Consider the following 25,854-nt stretch of genomic DNA (forward strand, 5'->3'; position numbering starts at 1 on the left):
GCACCCCGGCGGAGCATCCTTGCTGCCCACCTTCTAGGCCTTTGGCTGGGGTTTTGTAATTTAACTGAAACACCTGAATCCATTGAATTCCATTAACAGCCCTAATCTGTCTTAATTTCTTTTAACTTTGCATAGGGTTTTTGAAGTATAAGTAGGTTAACAGGTTTACTACTCTCGCTCATACCCTCTGGCGTAGACCTGTTTTCATTATGGTTTATGACACTGCAGGGGAGGCTGAACTACATAAAAATATTAGCCACAACCCTAAAATCATGGAGACATTTCTTTTTATGTCACATTTTATACCTCTCTGCCCCCCTGTTGATAATTTAAAAAAAAATCTAAATTACCTGTTTGCAGGGGGTTGGTTACGTCGGTACACAGCTGTGAGCCAGGCAGCACTTGCTGCCAGCGTGGCCTCTGAAGTACCGAGGGGTGTTTAGCTCTGCTGCTGCTTTCAGCATTGGTGGTGCCGGTGACCGTCAGTGGCCAGGCGTATGCCTTGGCGGGATTGCACGTAACATACCTACGATTTGCACCAGGAAGGGACTCAATGCTGTGTTAGCCACATGGGTAGTGGAAGATTGGACCAACCAGGCTGAGGAGGTAGAGGCTGGCTGATGAAAATCTGGCTGTATCTGCATTAAAACAAAAGTCCTGAATCAGTTGAAAAACACTTCTGTACATCTCAGAATGTCAGCCATTCAGAAGTGTCCAAGGTTAATTATAGAAAGCCAATTTCTTCTCATTTGCTACTTCCCTTTTAATGTCATGTTTAGTGTTTCCTCTGCACCAAAATCTCTGGACTTTGGGTGGTTTTTGACTAGCAGAAGTAATGTGCTACTCCCGTTCTGCTCTGCTCTGCAAGGGATAAGCTGGTTACAGCTGGATACACCAAGCGTCATTTAAAAAGGCTTTTTATCTGGCCATTACCAACCACTTCTCCTCCTCCTGATCCAGCCCTTGGAGTAACTCAAAGGAGCTCCAGGGCTTGTAGATGATCTCGGTGCCACCACTGCTGTGCTCTGCCTTGGGACCATCTGCCCAGTCCACTGTGCCCCACAGCATGGAGACGCCAGCTTAGCCCAGATTCAGTTGCACCAGCTTTCTGTGGCTTGGGGAATTATGTGCATTAGGGGAAGAGCCCTTCATCCAGCCAAGCCTGGCTTCCGTCCACTTTGCGTCTCACGGGTGGATTCTACTTTCTGATGTATGTCAGCATCACATAGCTGCTCTGCCTTGCTGACTTGAGAGGGACGACAACCTGTAGTAAAGTACCTTTAGCCCTGTGTAGATTAATCTCCCGCTTATTGTCTTTGTTTTTCATGTCAAATGCAAAGGAGGCTGGGTGGTGCTCCTTGACATTATGCTCATGCATGATGGACACGGCAAACTCAATGCATCTCTTCTGCACCAAGAGGTGCAGGGCTGTCGGGAGCACCCTTGGGACCCTGCCCATAAGTGATACGCAAGCAGAGCAGATGCCTGCAGAGGCTGGGGCCCTTCCAGACTGGCTCAGTGGTATTGCAGAGTTCTTGCTGTGAGTCCCTTTTGGTGCTGGGGTCTGTAGTTTTGAGGGGGTTTCTAGAAGTGCTGCAGCTATGCACAAGCTTGGTGGGCATTTGGAGACAGTCTCTACAAACCCATGAGGACTTTCAGGGACTGATGATGGAGAAAACCATGCTTGAAAGAGCCAGCATGTACACTGGGAACCACTTTTCCTCCTGCAGGAGCTGCATTCAAGGCCAAGGAGAAACCTGCAGAAACAAGCTGGGGAGGGCATCTTCTGTGAGCCTGTACTCAGGGCAAGGATCCTCCAGCCTCTGCAGGCGGCTCGGCACCACCCGTCCTGCCCTTTCCTTTTCTGCCAGATCTGTGCCTAGGGAGAATAGAAAGGGAAGAACATATTCTTGACTTGTAAACCCCACTTTGGAAAGCCTCAAAGAGCTCTTTCCACCCCCTGCTTTTTACAGGCTTAGTTAAATTTTGTTTTAACCAGGGCTGGATACTAAACTGGCCCGAGCAACCAGTTAGCATGGCATATAGCGCAACCCTCCCAGGGGCAGGGATGGGGGATGAAAGAAAGGAGAGAGCTTGGCAGAGTGTTGCCAATGGTGAACTAAAACACAGCCCATATGTCTGTGGAAAATAAGATATCCTTCTGCAAGTGCTCCAGTTGGACTTTTTGCATGCTTTGGGAGTAGCATTCGCCTCCCCCAGAAGGAGACATAATTTTTAGTCAATGAACTACTCATCTGGAAACATGCTTCCCAGCTTTACTCTAGCAGTGTTTTATTTTTTGGATTCATAAAACCATATTCTCTACGCATCCTACCAACCCCGTTCACTCTCTTCACCTAATTTGTAGAGGAGCAAATGAGAGACACCTTTGTCTCTGCACCGAATAAACTATACATTAGTACTTTCACATGGGATGAGCAAAACATTTTACTGGTCAAATAACCTTGCTTCAGAATAAATTTTCCCACGTTCCTGTGGGAGGGAATCCTGACTCCTTTCATTTTTTAAACATCCCTTGTAAATTAAGACCTTGGTATTTTCTAAAGCCCTTCACTTCCCTGCCTCATCATTTGTAAGCTTCTAATCCCTTTAATCTGCCTAGTCAGGAGGCGTCCAGGCAGCAGGGAGCTTTGTAAAGGTGTGGAAATCTCACCGAATTCCTGTGTAATGCCCTCCTGCTCTGTGCTCCTGGTAGCTCTGTGGTGACATATTTACCCGACTGCTGGAGGCAGATCAAGGAAGGGCAATGCCAAACGTGTGAGATAATGATTTCATAAGTTGAAAGCCAGTTAAGGAGAAAGGGATCTCTTTCTAAACCTGCTGCGAGTCCTTTTTCTCTCCCACCTTCTGGCAGTTTTACCCATCTCCATCACAGCACATTTGAGATGGACCATCCATCTCCCTCACTATAGAGCACCAACGGGGGCCAGGGACGGTACTGCTCTGCTGTCCTTAGTAGACAGCAAATTCCATGTGACGAGCTTAGGGCACAATCTATGCAGTTTCAAGGTGGGCAAATTTGAGCTTGGCTGTAATTTTTACATCTGTACCTATTTAATGTCTGTATTTGCCCACCTCCTCCTCATTCAGCTACGCTGCATTTCCCAGAGGCTTAAATTGGTGAATTAAATAGAGTGAATGGTGGCATTTCCAGAGGTGTTTTGTTGCCCAGATGGACAACTAACTCAAAAGAGTACACCTGAAATGTGCTGAAAGCATGCATTTTCTAGTCCTGGCTTAGTCATGTAGCTCCTGCAGAAGTCCACTCAGCCCTTTGGTTTGGCGATGGTAGATCTTTGTTTTAGCAAAACTCAGTCCCAAATTCTATGGAATTTCGCTTAAGCGAGGATCACAAATTTGGCAGCCCAATTCCCAGCAGCACTCTTGAGAGTTTGCCAAGCAGGTTGGCTTGGGAGGTCCCCCACGTCAAGCCAGTCCTGACCAGCCATGCTCTGGCAGGTTGCAGGTGTCATGTCAAAGAAACACAGGTATGACAAGGAAGGACAAGAGTGACAATGGGGGGATGAGGAATGGTTGCCTTGATGGGGACATGGCCATCTCTTAGTAAGCTGCTGGGCAGGTTAAAAATTGCCACCTGCCTTTTTTGTCTCATTGAGCTGGGCGCTGTCCTTCATGCCCTGTCGGCTGTGCAAGAGGGCCAGCTGTAAGGTCCCATTATCCTGTAGAAGCTTGGTTGGGCAGCCAAGCAGGGAGCTCTTACACCAAGGATGAGCCAGGAAGGGCAGCATCTTGAGCAGCTGAGACTAGCTCTGCAGCCTCGGAGCTGCAGGAGTTTTGGGCGTTCTTTGGCAGTGGGAAGGTCCACCACACTTTCACCGCCTCACTTAAGTACGTCTCATTCCACATACATCTACTCCTGAGGTTAGTCGTGCTAGCTCAGGAGACCCTCTTCCCAACTTACTCCCCTGCTCTTTGAGTAAAGCCCCTGTGCCACAATGTCTCCTTTCCCTCATGGCCTGATGTTCTTCAGCAGCATCTTTAACTCTGTCTGGCCATATAATGGTCCACCAAAGGAAATAAACATGGAGGTGGAATGGTAGCAGCAAGACAACATTTCCATAGTCCTCCTGGGTGACCCAGCCCTGCTTCTACCTTCTGGGTTCTGCCTTTTTGTGCAGGAAGAAGCTCAGTTAGGAGCTTGCTGTTCATCCATGCTGGCATCTTGCCGTGCCGGCCTGACTGTCATCAGAATGGGCCATTCTTGTTCTTTGAGAAAGGTGTCCTCAAAGATGACCCAGTTGCTCTGGGCTCCTTGGGCCTCCGCAGCAGGCTTCCATGGGGTTGTGCCAAGCAGATCCCTGAACAAACTGAAATCTGTTCTCATAGATCTAGTACCTGCTATTTTTATTGCTCACTTCTCTTGGGATGTTCAGCTTCACAGTCTCATGGTCACTGCGATCAAGACTTCTCTTAACTTTCAGGTCTTTGTTCCATTCTTCCCTGTTCATGAATAACTGGTCCCACAGAGCATCTCTCATTTACTGCCAGAGGAGCCTCTGCATAACATCCCTGATCCAGGTCCCCAGGCAAGAAGCTAACCTGTGGAGCCACCAAGTCTGTTGGCAGATGGGTGGCTCTGTATCTAGCAAGGTGTCTCCAGGGACTGTTGCCCATGGCTTCCTCCTGATGCCAGTGGCTGGTTTAGGCTTGGTGGCTCCCATACCTCTCCTCTGGGTCTTGCTTCTCCTTACATGCTCACCGGGCACTACACCAGATCTATAATGCAGATGGAGAAGGTACTGTCTGCTCCTGCTCACGCAGAGCACAGGAGACGCGTGCTATTTGTTGCATCCCATCCCTGTCCCAAAGGGAGATTCCTCTGCAGCGTGTGTGCACTCCACATGCTGCATCCTGAACGGGTGGCTGCGATTGCCTGCAGTTCGATGTCACTGCATACTCAGCACTTCTTTGTCTCCTGCCCTGCAGGCTGAGCAGAGCCAGGAGACACTGCAGCCGAGTTGATCTCGATGCAGGAAGAGCGCAGAAAGAAATGGTACCACGCGAGGTTTCAGGCAGCAAAAAAAAAATGTTGTAATGTTAATTCACATGTTCCTACTGTATTTTTGCTAGTGAACTCAGCAGAGCAGTGATATTTAATTGCATCAAGAACCAGTCTCTGTGTGGACACGGAGAAGGGTACTGGTCCATGAGTCAGAAAAGGAGCAGTTCAAGGCACGCACGTCTACTTGCGTAGCTGGGCACCTGAAGTTTAAACTAACAGGTTCTTGTTCACACTGAATGAGTATCGAACCCTGAGCAAAACACCGGAGTGTCTCTTCCCTGCTCAGCTTTAGTGATGCCAACAGCATCACTGGTGCTGGACTGAAATTAGGATTCATCTGGTAATAGTGACTGTCAAAAAATGAATGAGAATGTGAATTTAATTTCAAAAAGAGTTGAAGATAGGACCTAAACATCTTTTGAATAGGGAAGCTTGTAATTTACAGCCAAAGGCACATTATTATAGATCTTAGGGGTCTAGATAAAGTGTTACAACTAACATTAGCATTATCAAGGCAACTGGGTCACCTCCTGCTTCTGACAGCATGTCCTGGTGGTAGTGAAGGGAGGGGAGCTCGTGTGGCACTGAAACTGGAAGGAAACAAATGCAGCATGTGCATGAGCAGCCATGTGTATGATAAGGTGCTGAATAAATTTATTAAGTCAAATTATCCCTTAATCTGACCACCTGTATAAATCAGGCCCTGGGACTGCCCTGAATTCCAATTTGAACTAACACGTTAAAGGCATCAAGGTTTTTTAGGAAAATAATCCACCTTGCTTTTAAAACAATAGAGAATGTATCAAAACAAGTAGTTTCTCAGGCCGCAGTGTTAAGTATTTGTACCTTGTTTATGATGTGAGTTTGTCTAGCTTCATCTTCCAGTTGCTGGATGCTGGCATGGCATGGTCCAGCAGATTGATAAACTCTCTTTGCCATTTGTGCTCTCCATAATGGCACTCACAGCGCCTGGCCAAGTCACCAGGTAAATTCTTCTTTGTCAAACAACAAAGATTTTGTAAAAAAGTATGTTTTCCAATGCTTGGACAGTTCTTATGACCAAGCTGTCTCCAAACTGTCTGTGTTTTCCTTGCATTTTGCCCAGGAATAGTTCTGCCAGAGCCAAAAGCAGAATTATCAGTGCTTCCTCAAACCATTGCCTGGTCTGATCACCCCAGGATTTCGTAAGCCATTTTGTGTCCAGGTGGTTTTCCATGATAAGCTCAAGGACCTTCCAGAGTTTCTGCTTCCCAGACGAGGGTGCCTCACCACTGAGCCTTGCCCCCACGCTCTGCTCCGGTACCGTGCGTTCGGCTGCGGCCCGCTCTCTTTTTTGTTCTCTGCTCCCCCAACCTTATCTCACCTGCGGACCGCAGCAGTGGGGGTTTAATGCCTTCCTCCAGGTCATTAATAAAGGCAGAAAACAGCATAGGTGCAGAAACCAGCTGTGGTGGGAGCCCAGGAGTGCTGTGTGCTGATAGTTCAAGACTTCGCTGTTTAGCCAGGTCTTAATCCAAGCTGATGTTTTACTGCTTGATTTCTTAATGAAAACATGTGCCCCAAGTCAAATATCTTAAAGAAGACTAAGTTTTTCGATACTGTTATTACCTCTATAAACCCAGCTTGGGATCTTATTGTAAAATGATCTCACTTTACTTTGGCAAGATGTATGTTCCCTATATGCGAGTTGATTGGCATTAATGAGCTCACAGACATTACACATAGGAGCTATCACTGTCATCATTTGCATTTACAGGTTGCTTTTCATCAAGGTGATTTGCAGCCATGAACAAATCTTCAAGACTTTATATTGAACCCAAAAAGCAACCCCTTTATGCTCATGTGGACTATGGCACAGGGAGGTTAAAGATCACAGTGAATGAACTGGCATTTCTCCGAGCTTTCTCGTGTAAGGTGTTCTCATGGGTGCTTCAAAGGGTGAGGTTTTCACCTCCTCACATGAAGGATGATCAGCACCCTTAATGCAGAGCCCTCCCAATTTCATCTGTCCTCTCAAATTGGCAGCCAGTTGCAGAGATAAAGCGTATGTGAGCCATATAGACAAGTTAAGAAATTAAATAACTTCGGAGGAAGTGACTGCGATGATATTTACTCCTCTCCACTCAGGAGTGAGAGGTCAGCTGGGCAGGTAGCGCTGTGGAAAAAAGCTTCTGCAAAGCCAGAAAGGTAAACACGACTGTTTATGAGTTCTTCCCCTGGAAAAAAAATGTTATAAATAGCGTGATATGATAAAAGCTGACTTGATGCCCCATAAGCTGCAGATATCAGAAAGCAAGGAATCTTTTTTCACATCACATCTCTGGTCCAACCCAAATGCTCCTGTGTGGCACTGGTCTCATGGAGCTGCAGAATGTACCCATGGGTGGGACATCCTCAGCCAGTGGCTCTCTAGGGGTGGACCAGTTCCCTCCAGGCACACCGGGCGGGATCCCTGAGGGCCAGCACATTCAGTAGGTGATCCTTGATGAAAAGTCTCCTGACCCCACGCAGCCTCTTCCAGAACCCAGAGAAGGCTTATCCAAGCTCCTGGAGATAACCTGCCTTGCACCAGCTGATGAAGAGCTCTTGCCAACCCCATGGACTCAGCAGCTGATCTTTCCCTCCCTCACCCTCTTTCCTAGTTCGGTTTTAAAAAGATGGGAATTTTAAAAGTAAACACTCTTTTCTCTTTATTCCTGCCCAAGTGTTTAGGATACATTTGCTGTTCTCCGCTGCAGAGGTGGGGTGGGAGTTGTGTCCTGCAAAATCAAACAGGTTTCACAATATCACCTGGTGCCAGGAGAAAATGCTGGTTACCAGTGGGTTCCCAATACAACCATTAAACATGAATGCCAAGTGCTACCCCTTTGCCTTTACATACTGCACCTGCAAAGAGCAAAGCAGCTGTCACTTTGACCTAACAAAATTAAAGTCTTGTGGATGGACGGGGGTTAGGAAAACACTTAAAATGGAATTTTCTTGATTTCTCCGTCTCTAGTGTTGGTATTTTGCAGTAATGAATTCCTAAGCACTAACTGCGTGTTGTACGGAGGTGTTGGCGTGTTTCAGACTCCTCTATAAAATATAAATGCATAACATTATAGAACCTCCTCCGTGCCTTTTCCAGACTCTCACAAGACCATTTGGTGTATCACAAGGGTTTATCTGTGTTGTGGCTGTGGGTGCATCAGTGTGTGTTTGCGTGTACAGCCAGCACCCATACAAAGTGGAAGCTGAGGAAATGGCTGAAACCCCACCACAGCAAACCATGAAGGTTTCATAAACCAGTTTGAATTCCCTATGTAACTTCATCAGGTTCGGTTCATCAAAGAGCCAGTGCTCAGCTCTGGGCTGTTGGCACAGCGATGGCATGAATTCCCGTGTTATTTATTATGAGGTGCCCGCTGGAGCGGAGCACCCCAATTTGTACCCAGCTCATTTAGCATCTGCAGATGAGCACTAACTGGAGGATCCAAGTGTGGGTTGGTTGCATGGGGGTGGGGGGTTCACCATCCATCAGACTGGAACAAGTCCTGGGCATCCAAGCGCTAAGACCAAGTCTTGAGCACGTGTGAGAGGTGCATGGTGTGCTCTGTAGGCAGGAGCAACGTGGTGTCTGCGTTCCTGGGGGATGAAAATAATGCACGCAAACTCGTCCAAGCAGGGCAGGGGGAACTCAAGGTTATGAAAATGAAATCATTCTTCTTCCTTTGCTTTTCCAATGACTGCTACTGTTAAAATGAGTAATTATGGAGCAGCCGTGTCCAGACAGAACTGTTTCTGCTCACAGTTCTTGGTGATAGTCAGTGATGCCCTGTGCAGCAAGGAAAGCAAACAGCAGCTGAAAGTCACGCTGACTCAGGTGAGTCTCCAAAGATCTGTGAATTGGTGATGGTAGACACAGCCTCAGGCAGCCAGTTTTGCTCATAGAAGATCAGATTTGATAGTGTTAAATAGGATAAAATAGGGTTAATGGGATAAATGCCTGCCTGCTGCTGTGCGCGCTGAGGGAGGGTGAACGAAACATAATCAACCTTCATGCGTGAGGATATCAGCCACGCGCTTCGGGGGACCTAATGGCAGTTCCTTGCACCGAGCAGGCACATCAGTCCTCTCTCCTGGCATTATGGGAAAGTTAGGTGTTGGCCACTGCGGAGGCAGAACACAGAGCTCCTGACACAGCGGTCTGGTCCGTCGAGGCAGCCCCACAACCGGGTCACGATGCAGTGTCGCATCCCTGCTCTGGTGTGGCTCCTCCAGGATACCTCCAGTGGGCTCTGAGAGAGAAAAGCTTGGGGAGAAGTTCATCCTGAAGATTTTAGTGGTAGATTTTGTTGCCTGGGGAAGCAAGATTTGCCATTGTGAATGCTCCCTCCACCATGCCCAACAAATTAAAGCCAAAGAGGCAGTAAACTTCCATGGGCCATTACCCTTCTCACAGAGGAGGTTAAGTGTGATGAGGGCCAAATTGCCATTTAATGTGATCTAATCGATTTTATAAGCTGTTGTGTTAACAAGGCGCTCTACAGTGTTCCCCTGACATCACCCAGACGGTTTGGTAACATCTGGTGCGTGCGCTTCCCCAGCGGTGGGTAAGCACTAGGAGTTGCTGGGAGGCAACTTTGATGTAACCCACACACTGGGGCTGGTCCCAGGGCAAGGGTTAGAGAAAGGATGCTACAGAAACCTGGAGAGCTTCTACCTTCCTGCTGTGACTCAGGGACCAGGAGCTTGGTCCTGTCTTCCCTGGGGTGTTTGGGAGCCCTCTGTGGGCAGGAGGGGCTCCTGTCTGGTACAGGGAAGCTGTTCAGCATCCCATGGGAAGGGCAAGGTTGAGCAGCCCGTGTTGGCGAGGAGCTGCAGGGTCCCCACAGCGTGCTTGGTGCCAGCACTGGCCCCTGCCCTAGCAGGAAAATTTGCCTTTAACAGGTTGCCTCCATCAGGATGAGCTATGGGGAGCAGCCCCCCCATCCCAGAGCAGGGGCAACGGACCATGCCAGGCTCTCCTGCCACAATGAGAAAGGTGGCCCTGTATCCTGCACCCCAGACAGATCTTTTGTACCGTGTACATCACCGGCTGCTCTCCCAGCAAGCACAGGCTCTCTGGGCTTCATATTCCTCCTCCTTGTGCTGTCAGGAGTAGATCCCTGGGCTGGGGGTGAGGCACAGCGGGGTGAGCCGGGATCTCCTGCCTGCTGGGGCTGGCTGGACCAGGGCAGATGAGTTCTGTGACTTCAGGGGTTTGTGGCTGCCCCAGCATGAAAGGCTTCGTTGGAGGCGACAGACAGGCAGCACAGCGCTCACCACTAACTGTATCCTTTGCCACAGTGCTGTGAGCAAGAAAAATGAGCAAGCTGATTTTTTTATTTAGTTTTTGACTGGGCTGCAGAGCTCTCTGGCCCCGACCTACCTAATGCTGGTCATGTCCCAGTGGCCCCAGCACTCAGCTCCGGCAACCCTTCAGCCATGTGTCCAAGGCATAATTAACATTGATAAAGCTGCGTGTGGTAGCCACTGATGCCCCGCATGCATGCAAAATGTTATTTATTCCTGACTCCCTCTCAGCCTGATGCTCCAGCAGTGAAACCCGCCAGCTCTGACTAATGGTCCCGGCAGCTGTGTAAGATATTTGAGTTGTGTTTCATTTACGGATTTGGTGGGTCCCTGGTAATTGGAACGTGGCAACTTCTAACACATAACAGATGATATGGTGGTAGAGGGAATTTGTCATTGCTTCACTCCCCTATGGCAAGAAGGGCTCATAAGTCACAGCTGACAAATCTTTTAATGACTTTTAAACTTCATTTACAGAAAAGAATGACCATAATCAACAAACAATGATGGGTTACTAATCTTTCTGTATTATTAAAAAAGGCGTCTGTGTTCTTTAGCCTCCTCTGTGGGAACTTAACGCTGTGAAAGGAGGGGTGGTGCTGTTCCAGAGAAGGGCTGGCAGAGTTTGAAGGGATGAAAACAGCATCAACGGGGAGCCCCGAAAGTCCATGCAGTCCTGAACCATCACACGAAATCACGGTATGCAAAACTGGCATGATGATATTGATGGAGAATGAGCAGTAAGTGACGTACTGTCATCTCCGGCTTTGACCCAAAGCCCACTGACAGATGGTGGGAGAATCGCCAGTCACCTCTGGGCTTCAGGCAACCCAATGCCGAGGGTAGCACAGCACATGGGAGCAGGCATACCCTCCGTAAAACCAGGCTTTCTTTTAGTCTTTGCATCCATGTAGAACTGGAGAGGCAAAGACCAGTAGATGGGGTGCAGGATGTATTATTTTTCAGGAGGAGAAGGAATGGCTACCAACATAGGTCTTGCTACGGCGGTTACCTCGAGCAGCTCAGCTGCTTTTCAGGTTTCCCTCTCCCATCGCTGCAGGCTGCATCCCTCCCATCTTGGATGCTTTCCTTGGGGTGAGGGTGCCTCCCCAGTCTCTGTGGAGCCTTGGGAGTGGTGTTTAGACAACAAAACCCCAGCAAATCCTACCGGAAGTGAAGCAGGAACCCACATCGTAGCAACTTTACAGAGATCTGTATCTTAATAATTTATGTAATTCTGCATATTTGAAGTGTCTGAAATAATTTTGAAAGACAATCAGCTGATAATTAACTCTGAGAGAGGAAAGGACCGTGTCAAAAACTCCAGCTGTTAAGGAACTGAGGGTCAGCCTGCCAAGGACTAGCAACTTTCTCTTGCTCGGCGCTCCCTAAGGTTCCCCATCCCACGGCCTGCTGCCCTCTGCCACCAGCATAGCCTCTGAGGAGCGAGTGCATGGCTTCAGTGATACCCGGTGCCATGAAGTCCCATAGAGGATGGGGGCACAATCAGCTGGTTTTCTCTGTAGGGAAACATGGACAGGCATTTTGGAGGAACAGTCTGGCCTGGGTCCCAGACACCTTTGAGCTGCAGGTGGTGACTGCGCTCACAGTGTCCTCCTCAGCTCATGGTTTTGCCAAGTCTCCCAGCATTTGGGGCTTTGCTAAAATCCCTAGCAGCAGGAAGCACGTGGTGATACGGAAATCCCGGGCTTCTGCTCAGTCATTCGGAAAAACCAGCCATAGCCCTCATGGCAGGGATGGCCCCAGGAGCACAGCACATCCCGGGGGATGAGCAGGACCTGTTTGCCTGGGAACAGAGCAGCATTTGTGTTAAAGAAGCTGTGGCATCAAGGTGCAGGACATCTGCTTAGAAGACACCAGTGGAGAATTACATCTGTGAATTTCCATCTGCAGCAGCTCTTCGGGAGCTGGGTAGCCCTGGCAGGTGATTAAATGATCTGGTGGTGGGTTGGCAGCATGAAGTGGGGTCCCTCCTGGAGCCCAGATTTTCCTCCTACTTCAACATTACCCTGCAGTAAGAGGTCCGTATGTCCTTCTCACAGGAACATAGGGTACATTGTGCCCTATGTAGGGTGGGACATGGCCCAACGCTGGAGCCTGGGAGTGCTCCCCAGGTCACCCGTTAGACACGGACAGAGGGATTTTGTATGAGGAAGCGAGCACTGGGTTGATGGACTGGGGCAGGATGCTCTTCTGCGGCCAGACTGGGCTCTTCCGCCGTTCCATTTCCTCTCTGCCACACGCAGGGAGATGCAAAAAGCAGCGGCAAAGATGCCAGTTCATTAACAGCTTCAGAAAGTTCCCAGAAAGTTCACTTGCCTTTCCTCATAAATAAATCATTTGCTGTTAAAACAACATTTGGGCTGGTGGGGGGGTTGTTCATTAAGGAACATCAAGTCAATAGGTGGCTGATGAGAACCTGTCTCCACTGCGTACGAGTGGGAGAGTGGGGGATGGAAACATTGTGTTTTCCTATTAGGCTGTGAATGATAAAGAATTAAAGAATAATTCTCAAGAAATTAGTCATGGCCAGCCATTAATGAGCATCTTGGTAACACACTAATGAGCTGGCTTCAGATGCCTGTAAAAAAGGACTTTAATTAGATTAATACATGTAGCATTGTCCATAGCCCAGTAGGTAATCATCAGGTTTTGCACCAGTGGGATTACCGATGACATTCTATTTAATTGCTGTTTCCTTTTCATTTTCTTTCCTTTTTTTTTTTTCTTTTAAAGATTCTTTCCTCCAAAGAATTTTGTTTCTGTTCTCGAACATAACCTAAATGTTATCCATGGAATTCTGCATTTAAAAATGCTGCCAGACTGGGCTTATCTGATGCAGTTGACCTTTAAAATTTATTTTGCTGCTGTCAAAAAGAATGTTAATCTGTTCACGAGAGATTTCCGAGATGATTAGAAGCGGAGACTCCTGAAAAGTCTACTTGTTGCATATTCTGCAATCAAAGGATGATCCTAGCTTTTTTCTTTTTTTTCTTTTTTTTTTTTTTTAAGAAAAATGCCTTGATTTGCAAAGTATTTTTATGGAAAAGCATAGTCCAGAAAAGTTCATTGCACGTGGGGAGTCCCTGTTCAAGTAGACAGTCAAAGAGCTGCTGAGGAAGAGCTCCTCCTCGTAGGGTGAGACCCAGGCTTTATCAAGCAGATGGGAGAAAGCACTGCCCCCAAAGCTCATGGAGATCAGCAGCTTTGGGGACTCCGTGGTGAGGAGCATACATATGTACTCCCATCCTGAATCTGCCTTCTGGGAGCCGCGTCCTGCGCCGCCGGGAGCCCCATGAGCTCCACCACGGCCACACGCGTGTGTGCAGCGAGCTGTGCAGCCTTTGGAGAGAGCGCCGGGCCGGTGGAGATGGGCAGGGTGAGGAGCAGTGCTGCTACAGGGGCCGCTTGGGTCGATCTCAGAGTTCCCAGCCATAGGTCATCCCTTTATCAGACTTATTAGGAGGGATTTAAAACTCTAATGAATAGATTTTTAAGCTTTCTATAGGCATGAATAATATATAGGACAGGTGGTTACGAGCCACAGCTATAAATTATGTGCTGACCTGATAAACTTTGTAACTGTTGTACCTCTAACAACTGATTAAATACTTATTAAAACAGCTATTGATTATTTATTGCTCCTTTATGAAGGATTTACCAGCTGCACTGAAATTTAAATCAGAGACAGGCTTTCAAATGATTGGCAGGATTTTTCCAGTTCAAAATGATTTGTTTTAATTAAAAATTTAAAAAGGAGGCTATTTGCATAGCAAGACGAATAGCTGAATCGAGATTTTGAGGGAGCTAATTCTGTTCGTGCTGCTGTGCGCTCTCAGCATCCACTCGTCTGGGCAGCAGCACCCTACGTCAAACAAGAGTGAACCCCAGATTTTGTGGAGGTATCACTGCAAACCAGAGAGGTTTGGGAAACTCATCCTGCCTCGCGTGCCATTGCCCGGCACAGAGGCTCCAGCCCGGGCCGCTGCAGATGCCCCCGTGCTTGCAGGTCCCGGTGCTTCGGCAATAGGTGGCGTAAGGCGATGTGTAGTGGCGACGGCGTGCTGGAGCTGCACCGGAGCCGCTCTGGGAGAGGATGCACCAATGGAAAAATTCACAGTGCATCACATGTGGCATAAAGTAAAATGGATCAAGTGGACAGAGTCAGCCCCTCCTGCCAGAGCCCTGCGAAATGCAGAGCTCGGCATCTGCCACAAGCCAGTGGTGTCAGTCTGGATTATTTGCTTCCGTCCTGCAGCAAATGTGCTTTAATGAACCAGACTTGGCTGAATTTTGCTCTCGCTCATGCTCAGTAGCTTTGCTTTTTCCTCTGTACAGCCCAAGTACGGCATCCTTCTTGGTGCAGCATCCATCTAAACAGGGGTGAAGGAGGCAAGGGGTGGGCGGCAGGTGCCCTCCCTGCCTTCTCCCACCCCATACATTGAGACCCGAGTGCTCGGTGGAGAGCAAGCAGTGAGGTCAGATCATAAATACAGCTGTGACCCTAAGCTCCCCAGGAGTTTCCAGCATGCTTGCACGAGCAGTAATTGCTGGGTGCTCTCCTGTGACCCAGGGGGGTGCGGATGCAGTGTGTGCCGCTATGGGCAGCCCCCACCCAGAGCTGTTACAGTGGCGTTGTCTCCTGAGGTGTCAGGTGCTAATGCTGTTTCATTCCATCAAGGAAAATATGATGTGCAGGGTGGAAACTGGGCTGAAACTGGGCTGGCCGCCTAAGCCTGCGGAGCCTGCATGCTCAGGAGGAGGAAACTGTCCTCAAGGCAGAAAGTGGCCCCCCGCCAGCAAAAGTGTCTGGGGGATGCAGGGATGCCCGGCAGGCTGCAAGGCAGCATCAGTGCCTTCCCTATCAGTGCTCCAGCCACACAGCCCTGCGGGGGCAGCCTGCGTACGGAAGGGGGATGGGGCTGGCTGACTGCCGAGAGTCGCAGGCTGGAGGCAAGCTGGGGCTTGGCACTGGGGTGGGTAAGAGAGAGGCATCTCTGTGGGGACCACGTGCTGGTTTTCGCTGGGACAGAGTTGGTTTTCTTCGCAGAAGCGAGTATGGGGCCTCTGTGACTAGCTACAGAGGCGAGTTTGGATTTGTCCTGGAAACCGTGTTGGTAATGTGGAGATGTTTTAGGTATTGCTGAGCTGTGCTTACATCAAGCCAAGGCCTTTTCTGCCCCTCACCCCACCCCACCAGCAAGGGGCTGGGGGGGCACAAGGAGCTGGGGGGGACACAGCCGGGACAGTGACCCCAACTGACCCCAGGGATGTCCCACACCACGTGGCGTCGTGCTCAGCACATAGAGCTGGGGGAAGAAGGAGGAAGGGGGGATGTTTGGAGTGATGGTGTTCGTCTTCCCAAGTGACCATTACATGTGACGGAGCCCTGCTTTCCTGGGGATGGCTGAGCACCCGCCTGCTGGAGGGAGGGAGTGAATGAATTCCTTGCTTTGCTTTGCTTTGCTTGCACGCATGGCTTTTGCTTTCCCTGTTAAACTGTCTTTATCTCAACCCACAAGTTTTCTCACTTTTACCCTTCCAATTCTCTCTCCATCCCACCAGGGGGGAGTGGGTGAGTGGCTGCGTGGGGCTGAGTTGGCAGCTGGGGTTAAACTGCGCCAGGACCAGGAGCCAGGTCAGTGATTGCAGCTGATGAAGCCTGAGGCTGGACAGGTCTGGGCTGACTCATCTGCAAGGTGGAGCCCTGGGAAGTGCTTGGAAAAATTCACATACCCTGTACAAGAAGTGCCTTGCCTGATGGGAGATGGGGCAGCCCAAAACAGCACTCGAGAGACACAAGGACCCGTTCTGCCCACAGCAAAAGCATCCTCCCTTACCAGCAGCCGCACTTTACAGGGGGAAAAAGATTTGCAAAGGGAACCCAGAGCTTCACAACAAGGTAGTCTCACTCCTCCTGAGCTGATCTCCAGCTTTCTGGCCCTTCCAGCTCGCTCAGCGTAATGGAAGTTTCCCCAAAGGACAGCCCTGGTCCTGCAGAACTAGTCTAATAATTGTGACATCTTTGTCTATCCTCTTTCTTTAATAACTTTTTGGTCCCTTAACGATCACATTTGGGAGAATCAAAGCTGTTTTCCCCACAAAATCCAAGAACTGGTTTCCTTCCAGTTTATTCTATTTATTGAACCACAACAGTGAACAGGGTCTTTCCGCTCTACTGGAGGAGGGCTGAGCCCCTCTGGGTTTCTGTGCAGGACTTGTTGGGGACTCAGAAGTTATTAAAAAGATTGCAGGGTTTGCGTTGGTTATTAAACTAATGCTTTGGAGTTTGGCTCTGGTGTTTGGGGACCCACTAGCAAATTACTCGCAACTCTCAGGGGAAGAGTGATTGGCACTGGGGTAGCGGGAACTTTGCTTTTAAATGCATGTGCATTCCCGTGCTACCGACGGTTCTGTGGCAGTGCAACCAGTGGAGTCCTGTCTTGCAGGTGGCCATGTTTCTTTTTAAAACTGCTGGTTTTGGCTAAAAGAAGGACTGTTTTAGTCAGAAATCCCTCAGAGCCGAACATCTGGGTTGATCGCTGCCTGAAGCGAGATGCTTGCCATGTGACAGCCGTGCCAATTTGTTCTAGGGCATGTTAACTGCAAGAAAGATGTACGGACATTAAAGGTTTGGGGTGAAAGCCGGGGGCAGCCTCCAAAAAGCAGTGAGGTGGTGCAGAATTGGGTTTTGTCCTATGCAAGGATACAGGAGAGGGTTAAAGAAGACCTGAACCGAGCTGCATCGTTCAGGCTTCCTCCAGCGTGTAGCAGGGGTGTGCCAGCCCTGTGGTCAGAGCTCGGGACCACCCAGCTCTCACCGAAGCATAGCAGGTGCACCACAGGCTGTAACGTCCATCACCTGTGCTGGCAAGACACAGGTTTGCTGGTGCTTTTTTCGGCACCCCAAACACCAATTTTTCCCCCAACCTGGCAGGGAGTGGATTTGACCCTTCTCCCCACACCAGAGGTCCCCATGGGATGTCTTCATTTGTCATCTGGCTCCCAGTGGAAAGCCACCAAGCTGGGAAAACTTGTTACTGGATGGAGACAGGGACAGGATGAAAAACCACATCTTCCCTTTTGTGAACAAGTGTGATAAGAGGAGAATAACAGCCCAGCTGCGTTTTGCCGTCACACTGGAATAAAGAGTGCTTTCTGCAGGAGAGCGTGGTGGGGCTCGGTGGTTTTTCTTTTGCTGCTTCTTCTTTGACAGTTTGTCACTAAGACTGAGGCCCCTGGGGTTTTCAGACACCTGGCTCTCAATTAAACAGCTAATCTGTGAAGCAAGGCACTTAAAGCAGTGAGGAAAAATAGCTTATCAAGTAAACCAGCTCTGGCCTTGGGCTGTTACCAGATTGAATATCAATATTTTTAAGGGATTCCTGAATGTTAGCAGCAGCAGGGACCGTGACATTGTTTCCAGCCATGCTGTCCTAGGAGGAGAGGAGAAGCGCTGGCGGGGAGGGGACTTTGTTGGTGGGTGTCCGGACCAGGGGCACGTGCAGGCAGGTACAGCCTTCCCTCAAGTGTGGGAGCTTCTTGGGAGCTCAGAGTGGTTCTCACCACCCCTAACAAATGGAATGGGGGGTCCTTGACTTTTTGGGGTACAAAGCTCAGTTAATCCCATGTTGTGTTTTCTTCTCAGCCTGGTGGTGGCAAACACGTTGCCTTGTGCCATTCATAGCAGGGTGGTGAATCCATGGAGAGCTGCGGTCCTGGGATCTGTGGTAGGGTCAGGTTGCAGAGGTGATGGTTGGATTGCGCTGGGCCAGCGCAGCCTGCCTACAGACAGACCTGTTTCTGGGGTCACTGTGGTGTGTCTCGATTGCTGTCCCCTGCAGAGCTCACAGGGTCCCGGCTAGGACAGGCACCCGCCCCATGCCGAGGGACACGGGACATGAAGGAACTTCTGATCATCTCATCCTTACATGCATCTGTCTTTGGGGGTGATTGGCAGTGGGTGTCGTTACGGTGTTTCTGTAAGCTTTGGTGAGGTTGGTGGCACAAACCCCCAGCCCCAGACCTCTCCTATCTGGGGAAATCTCAGTCTCCCTTGCAGAAAACAGGGATAATCGTACTACTCTGTCCTTGGTGTTCTCTGAGGTCCTACAGATGAAGGAGCCCTTTATGCATTCATTTATCTATGTCCAAATATTATTACTAGTTGCATTTTGTCTTGTTCTCTTTTCAAACTCAAGTCTGCCTCGTTGCAATTCGGGGTTGGGGGATGAAAGGTAAAATAATAGCTGTGAAAATGCATCTGCCGAAGACAGTACAGTTATTAGAATACTAATCTATAAACAGTGATATGTGTCTCTGCTGTGTATATTTTTTAAATCAGACATATCACCAAGATACTCTGCTCTTACTCATGCCCACTGGTTTCTGCGTGGCCTATCGAAAGGACAGTGGCTTGAGAAGACATTGTACTTCATAGCACTGCACTGGTGAGCTGTGTTGTTTCACAGGGAAGGGACACTAAGCCGACGTTGCTGATGCTGTGCAGGATTTAATCTGGGCACAACGCAGAGTGCTCTGACGGAAGGCAGTTAGGTGGAGGATGAAATATTAATATGCGATGATTAAAATGTCCTTTCCAGTTGTTGCAGTAAGGGGGCCAGTAAGTGATGTGAAATTAATATTGTGTGTAGAAAGAAACCCTAAATGAATGGGGCAGAGAAGGCAAGGGAGGCTGTTTTCTCCAGGGCATGCTGGGCTTGCATGGGGACGGCAGAAGAGCACTTTGCACAGGGCTTTTGAACAACCAGTGCTGACTGTTTTATAAGTTGCTAAATGAGAGCCACACAGGCCGCTTGTTAAATGGAGGACATCATTGATGGTGACTGAAATCTCAGGGTGATGCTGTACTAGAAGCCCAGGGTTCCAGCTCCTCAGCCTTGGACAGCGCTCCGTGCCAAAGCCCTGCTCCCTGCCTGGGCAGGGACCGCAGTCAGTGGCAGATGGCACTGGGAGAGCATCCCATCATCCTATCCGCTGAGATGTCGGGTCCTCCTTGGCTTCCTTCCAAGTCTTTCCCAGCGGCATGGCTGTCACCTTGCCTGACCTTGAGTTTGCCATCTGGTGGCCCTGTCCCATTGCTCATCAGCCACAGGCACGTCTCCTGTGCAGACCTGCAGTGTCCCGAGATGGCCCCGATGCACAGAGCCGCTGGGACTTCCACCGGGGAGCCAAGAGAAAGGCTCTACCGAGGGAGGGGCTGTGCTGAGCTACCTGCTCTGCCCCTGGCCCCGCAATGAGTGGTGAACGTGAGTTCTCTCATCTCCAGCTCCTACAGCCACAGACTTTATGGGGTTGAGGGGACCCAGCATCCCAGGTGGGGAGGAGAGGAGACAGGTCAGGGGGCAAGCACACGCTGGTCCAACTGCAAAAGTGTGGGGGAAGGTCACAGGAGCCAGGCGAGGAAGGTGCAAGATGGGGTTGGGGGAGCAGGGACCCCTACAACCCCCCACCTCCATGGCGGCCAAGGAGATGCTGTAGGAGATGTTCTTCTCCAAATGAAGATCCATCCGGTGCCTTAGTGCCCACTTGAGAAACATGTCATCTTCATCCAGCTCTTTTATTTTTAAAACAAACCCATGGAATGGAGGATCCATTGACAGCAGCACGGCTGGCTCATGTTGCACCTGCTGAGAGATGGCAGCCCACTAGATTTGGGGGAAAAGGCATGTTTTATGTCCCCACACACCCTCATCCTACCTGAACCCTCCAGCCAGTCTTTTCTATTCCCATGCATAGAGGCGACTTAACCCACATCCCTCCTACAGGGGCTTATGGAGCTCAAATGACACCTGATGTTATCGGTGTTTGCAGCTGCAAACAGCTGGTCAGAGATTCAGACTATTGTAAATAACACAATTCTGGGCTTCTTAGAATTGGGGAAGGGTTTGGGCAAACAGCAGCCTGGGTTTCCCTAAGCTGGGGCTTGGGGTAGCAGTAGTAAAACTCTTCAGAGATGGGGTGGGAAAACAGAGATGGGTTTATTTTATTTGAGCGCTATATTTTATTTTGAGGAAGAGAGCATTCCTCCTGCCTGCGTGTGGCTGGGCCAGACCTGGAAGTGGTATGGCCAAATTTGACCAACCTACTCGCTTTTTGTGCCAAACGTGTGGCTGAGGAGATGACTTGGGACATGTCTGCCTTGACTTCAGGAAGGCCTTTGACGTGATCTCCCACTGCATCCTGGCATCCAAGCTGGGACACAGCAGTCCGATGGGTGGCCTCCAAGAGCAGTGCAAGCTGGATGGTGGGGCTTCAAGGGCAGTGATAAGGGCTCATAATCTGCCTGGAGGCCAGTTGCAGGAGGAGTTCCTCTGGGGACTGGTGATGGGGGAAAGAAGGGCCATGGGCGGGTAGCAAAATGGGTTGGAGACTTGCATAAACTCTGGCAGATAAGCAAGGATGGCAAAGTGGGAGTGCATCGTTTAGAGGAGAAGCAGCAAAGTGGGGCTAAAGATGTCCATGTGACGTGGGCTGGTGTGGGCGAGAGAGGTGCCAGGGCAGATTTAGTCTGAAATAGAAATATCATCAGGAACTGGAAACTGCAGGATTCACCAAGTATAAAAGCGCATGTTGAAGTCACTGTCCTGCAACATCGCTGAAACCCCAGGGCAGGGAGAGCCGTGGGTTCACAAGGGGTCGGACATGTCCTTGGGTACCAAGACCATCCAGAGCTACCTGGATACAGGTACCCTGCACGTATGCAGGCTCTCTGAAGGTCCTACACAGCCTTCACTGGTCCTGGGGGGTTTAAGATGGAGATTTCCTGGGAACTGTCCATCCAGGAAGAGCCCCCAGCCATGCTTTGTGCAGATCCTCGAGATTTCTGAGAAATGAGTCCCTGAGGCTCAAGCTGGGTACCCAAAGTGACTGAATGGCTCGAAACAGCCTTGGCTCTTCCTCTGTTTCTCCACCTCTGCACCAGGAATGGAGACAGTTTCCTCTGTGAACCTCTTCCAGACGGCACTGCAAAAATATGTTAAAATAGACACTGTTAAACAAATGTTATTCTATAGGTTGGAACTTTGAGCAACCTGAAGAGGTTGGGCACGACTTGCCAAAGATGCGAGGATTTAATTCACTTAGATGCCTTTAAAAGTCTTGTCCTTTGGTTATTTTTTTCCAGTGTTTTTAGGAATGCTGTGCTGCCAGGAATTGTTTTGTAAAAAATAAAACAGAAGTCTCAGGGTCTTTTAATCTGTAAGGGTGAAAGGGAAAATATAACGAGCCAGACTCAGACAAAGTCTGATTTTTTTAAATTGGATTTAGCAGGGAAATCATTTCCAGCCTCAATGGTAGGTTAACAGAGTCACAGGGGTTAGAGCTGGATGAGATTTATTGTGCCATCGCATCCTCCCCGGCTCCAGGCGGAGGATCATCTTTGCCAGGTATCTCCAATGTTCTGTATGGTCTGGCTTTATATGATTCCTTTAAAGGAATCAAGTGTCCAGTCTTTTGTACTCTGAAGATTAGAAAGGTGGAAGTCTGGACATCATAGCTTGTCTGTTCAGAGCTCATTCATTGCGATCGGTGCTCAAGTGCTCCATGTCTGCCCGGGTCGGGCTGCAAGCACCATCTGCGTGCAGGGCTGGGCGAGTCTCCTCTGCTGTCTCTTTACCTTCGTGCTGGACTGAAGTTTCAAATCCTGGAGATACAGAGCTAGTGGCAGCGAGCCCGAATGCTTCTCTGCGTGGGTAGAAGTACCCTCAGGCAAAATGGGACTATGGGCAGAAGCAGCCCCCCAGGTGTCCTGAGGGGCCAGCAGCTGAGCAGGCTCCATGAGAAGGACATCCATCACCCAAGAAGCCAAAATGGGGCTTACTTGGCAAAAGGGGTAAGATAGGTGTAATAAAGTTATCCCCCCTAAAAGGTTTAGGGGAAGATAGGAGCGACCAGAGATTTCATGTCCTGGGTGGAAGCTCTGTGCAAGAGAAGACAGGGAAGAAGAAGGACTTGGGTCATGGGTGAAACCCCAAAAAGCACATCAGGAAATGTTGCAGCTTTTTCCCAGGCCTCTGCCTGTCTAGTGAAGAGTGTAGGAAAGCCTAACTGAGTGTTTTAAGGCTCAGCAAAGCCAGAGCATCGGGCAGGCTGGGCTGTGGGCAAGCAGGGCCTGACAGGGCTTGAGAACCAGGGTGACCAGGTCCATGGGAGCTCATCCATGCAGCTGGGCAACTGCCACCATCCTGACTTTGGCCCAAGGTGCTCAGACAAATTTGGGCTTTGAGCCCAGAGAGCCAAAGTCCCAAGGCCAGGAGATGCTTTAGTTCTGCCCAGTGCCAAGGCAGATGCTGGGGACTACCAGGGAGGGGACGCCTTGGCCCTGTAGCAGCGTGTCCCCTGTGCAGGGCTATAGGCTGGGTGACCGCCTGGGGTCATGGACACCCCGGTGGCATTGCCCCTGGTACTGGGAGTACCTGGCAGCACTGCTGAGAGGGGCTGGGGAAGAGAAGCACTGCAACGTGCATCATAAAATACCTTCCACAGATCCGAGCTGACTTTTCCCAGGTAAATAGCACGCACTCTGTATGCAGCACACAATAGCAATCCCCAAACATCCCCTCTGTTTCTGGAAGATGAAAATCAAACTGATATCTTTGGACAGCTGTAATTTTTGCTGCAGAAATGTGAGCAGGCAGTGTAATAGGCAGCCAGACTAGCTTTAATTTCACAATTTCCAGCTCTGTCCTTGGCTCCTCTTTGTCCTCAGAGGTGAAGCCTGTTTGTGGGGGCTGCCCATTAAATACCCCAGGCAAGAAACCCAGGGGATCACGCCTTGCAGCTGTGGGAAGTGGGTTGGAGTAGCTTCCATCGGATCTGGCTGATGGCTTACTGATTCCCAAGCTAACAGTGACATCTCCTGTTTGCACAAAATTCAGCTCAAAGCCCAGTGTATAAATGTACAGGCAGGCAGCAGACCGCAGAGACCAGATAGGAGCGCATGGGCTGCTCTGCCACTTAAACCTCTTCATTTGCATCCAGGAAACTCAAATCCTCTTCCAGCTGCAAGTGGGGATCCGCAGGGACAAGGCTGTCCCCGTGTGTGGCGAGAGCTGGCCTGTGCTGGAAGGTGCTTAGCAGGGGAAAGCAAAAGTGATGAATGCAAACTGCTTTAAAAAGAGCAGTCCTTTGAATTGTAATTAAGTATAGAGATGTTAAAACTTTCCTATAATAGCATTAAAACTTTTACTTAGATGTAAAATTTATTTAAATCTTGTTTTGTCGCCCAAAAGCAACCATTTTATACCCAGAGTGTCAGCCAGATAAATAGGTTTCCACCAAAAAATTTGTGCTGGTTGTGACATTCCCCTCCCCGACACACAGGGCCTCTCTGGAGGTGGGGTTCCCCCAGCTGTGACCAGTGGAAGTTGAGAAGCCGGTTCTCTTGCTCCATGCTTACTGGGAGATTTATCCCCTGCCCCTTTTTGTAAGACCCCAGCAATTCCCTTGCACACCTTCCTGACTTGAAATTTGTTCATTCAGATGTTCAAGATGTCATTGAAGGTGCAGACAAGCAACATCACGAACAAGAATGACCCCAAGTCCATCAACTCCAGAGTCTTCATTGGCAATCTCAACACAGCCGTGGTCAAGAAGTCAGATGTGGAGACCATTTTCTCCAAGTACGGCCGAGTGGTGGGCTGCTCCGTTCACAAGGGCTATGCCTTCGTACAGTACTCCAATGAGAGGCATGCGCGTGCTGCTGTCCTGGGCGAGAACGGGCGTGTGCTGGCTGGCCAGACTCTCGGTAAGTCTTTTTTTAAGCCATTTTAGGTGTCCAAGTGCAACACAGGTTGGTTGCTCCTTAGGTAATGGTTGAAGGCTGGCCAGTCCAAGGTCAAACTGGGACATCTATCTGCAGGCTGGGGTCAGGTCCAATGATGGTGAGCGGGTCAGACACAACCCAGTGACGACCGAGCAGGTCCATAGTGACAAGGCAGGTCTGCAGCCAGGCTGGGAAGTCAGCCAATGGGTCAGGATCAGCAGGGTCCATGGCCAGGCATAGCTGTGGCTGTGACAGCTGGAGACCAGCACTCCTACAACACAGCTCAGGTAGAGGCCGAAGGCTCCAGGGTCCCATATGGGTAGGGGACAGAAGTGAGGCTGGTCGTGGCTATTCAGCCATATTAGTACCTTCAGGGCTGTGACACTGGGGCCCAAAAACTCGTGGTACAGGCTGCGATGGTAGAAGCTAAACCGCAGTTCTGAATTATCCCATGTCCTCGTCCTTGATCTGGTGGGGAAGAACAAGGGTGGGAAAAGACATTTCCTGATTCCCTTTCTGGCCCAGACTTTACCCTTTGCCTGTCAAGAGCGGTGATAGTCTAACTCAGACTAGCTCAGACTAACTTTAGCCAGCTGATGTTAAATAAGATAACTTCCCCCAGACACATAAAAGTCGTCTTTGCTGCTGTGTGATAAGAAATAACAAACAAACCCACCCCAGCTGCTCCCAGCTTCATCCTTATTTTTCTTGAAGTGTCACATGCTGAGAAGCTCTTGTCACCAGTTCTAAGCTGTGAATTGGAACTGGAGACAGTATTTTTAATGAAAAACTGTTATTTCCAAGCTGGCAGCGGTCATTGGGCACCCAGGCAGCGATTTGCAGCCCATTCCCACCCTGCTTCTGGCACAGCAGTCTGAAATAAAAACTTGCACGTTAGATCTGATCTTTAAGACAGCGTGCTGTTTCAATCCATGGTTTGTTCAAATACCAGAAACTTCTTTTCACTTCTCTTACGGTCCAGAGAACGGAGCTGCTGACCGAGGCAAAGTGCAGTGTGCCAGGGATGCTTCCAGCCCAGGCATTGCCCACGTGTGCAGAGTGCGTAGATATGACAAAGAGGGCCTTGGGGACCAAAGATCTCATTTTGACGCTCCAGACAGATACGGGAGATGTAGCTAAGAGACAGGCAACACTTGCCCACTTAGCTGAAGAGAGACATGAATGGTTTACCGTGATAGGAACATCTTACTCTCCTCTCAGTGCTGGTCCCAGAGGTCTGGCGTGCCAACAAGACAAAACGACTGTATTATAACTGGGAGTCCTGTACATCTACTGGACTAGGTGCAAATTCGGGGCCCTTTCATCTGCCTTCCCTTCGTGGGCCAGTCTTACCACAGAAGAGCTCAGCAGGCATTCCTTTGCTGTTCGTGGACCAGGATAAACACAGGGACACTCCCCTTTCAGGAGGAGCAGCAGAGAAGAAGAGCTGAACAATGTGGTTAGAAAATGTCTTCGCACAAAACAAGGTAGAAAGTCCCTCCCCATTAAAAAGAGGAGGTGACGACCGCATAGGGGTGTAGAGAGGAAGGACGGGATGGGACATGGCCGACGCGTTGCTGAAGAGACTGTCCCTGCTTCTGTTCATGGGCAGGGTTTGGGGGGTGGCTCCTTTGAGGTGATGACAAAACTTCCCTCCCTAGGCGGGCAG

At 49.6% G+C, this 25,854-nt stretch overlaps 1 protein-coding gene across 3 annotated transcripts in view; it reads left to right on the forward strand.

Annotated features, from left to right (window-relative positions):
* The window catches only part of RALY (RALY heterogeneous nuclear ribonucleoprotein), a 141,716-nt gene that overhangs the window by 96,859 nt on the left and 19,003 nt on the right, over nucleotides 1–25,854 (forward strand). For all 3 annotated transcript variants that reach the window (XM_064465012.1, XM_064465011.1, XM_064465013.1), the window contains exon 3: nucleotides 23,903–24,167. In XM_064465012.1, the coding sequence (XP_064321082.1) occupies nucleotides 23,903–24,167 (265 nt within the window). The remainder of the gene's footprint in view (nucleotides 1–23,902; nucleotides 24,168–25,854) is intronic.

This window comes from Phalacrocorax carbo, chromosome 14 (genome assembly GCF_963921805.1).
Source record: "Phalacrocorax carbo chromosome 14, bPhaCar2.1, whole genome shotgun sequence".
NCBI classification, from domain to species: Eukaryota; Metazoa; Chordata; class Aves; order Suliformes; family Phalacrocoracidae; genus Phalacrocorax; species Phalacrocorax carbo.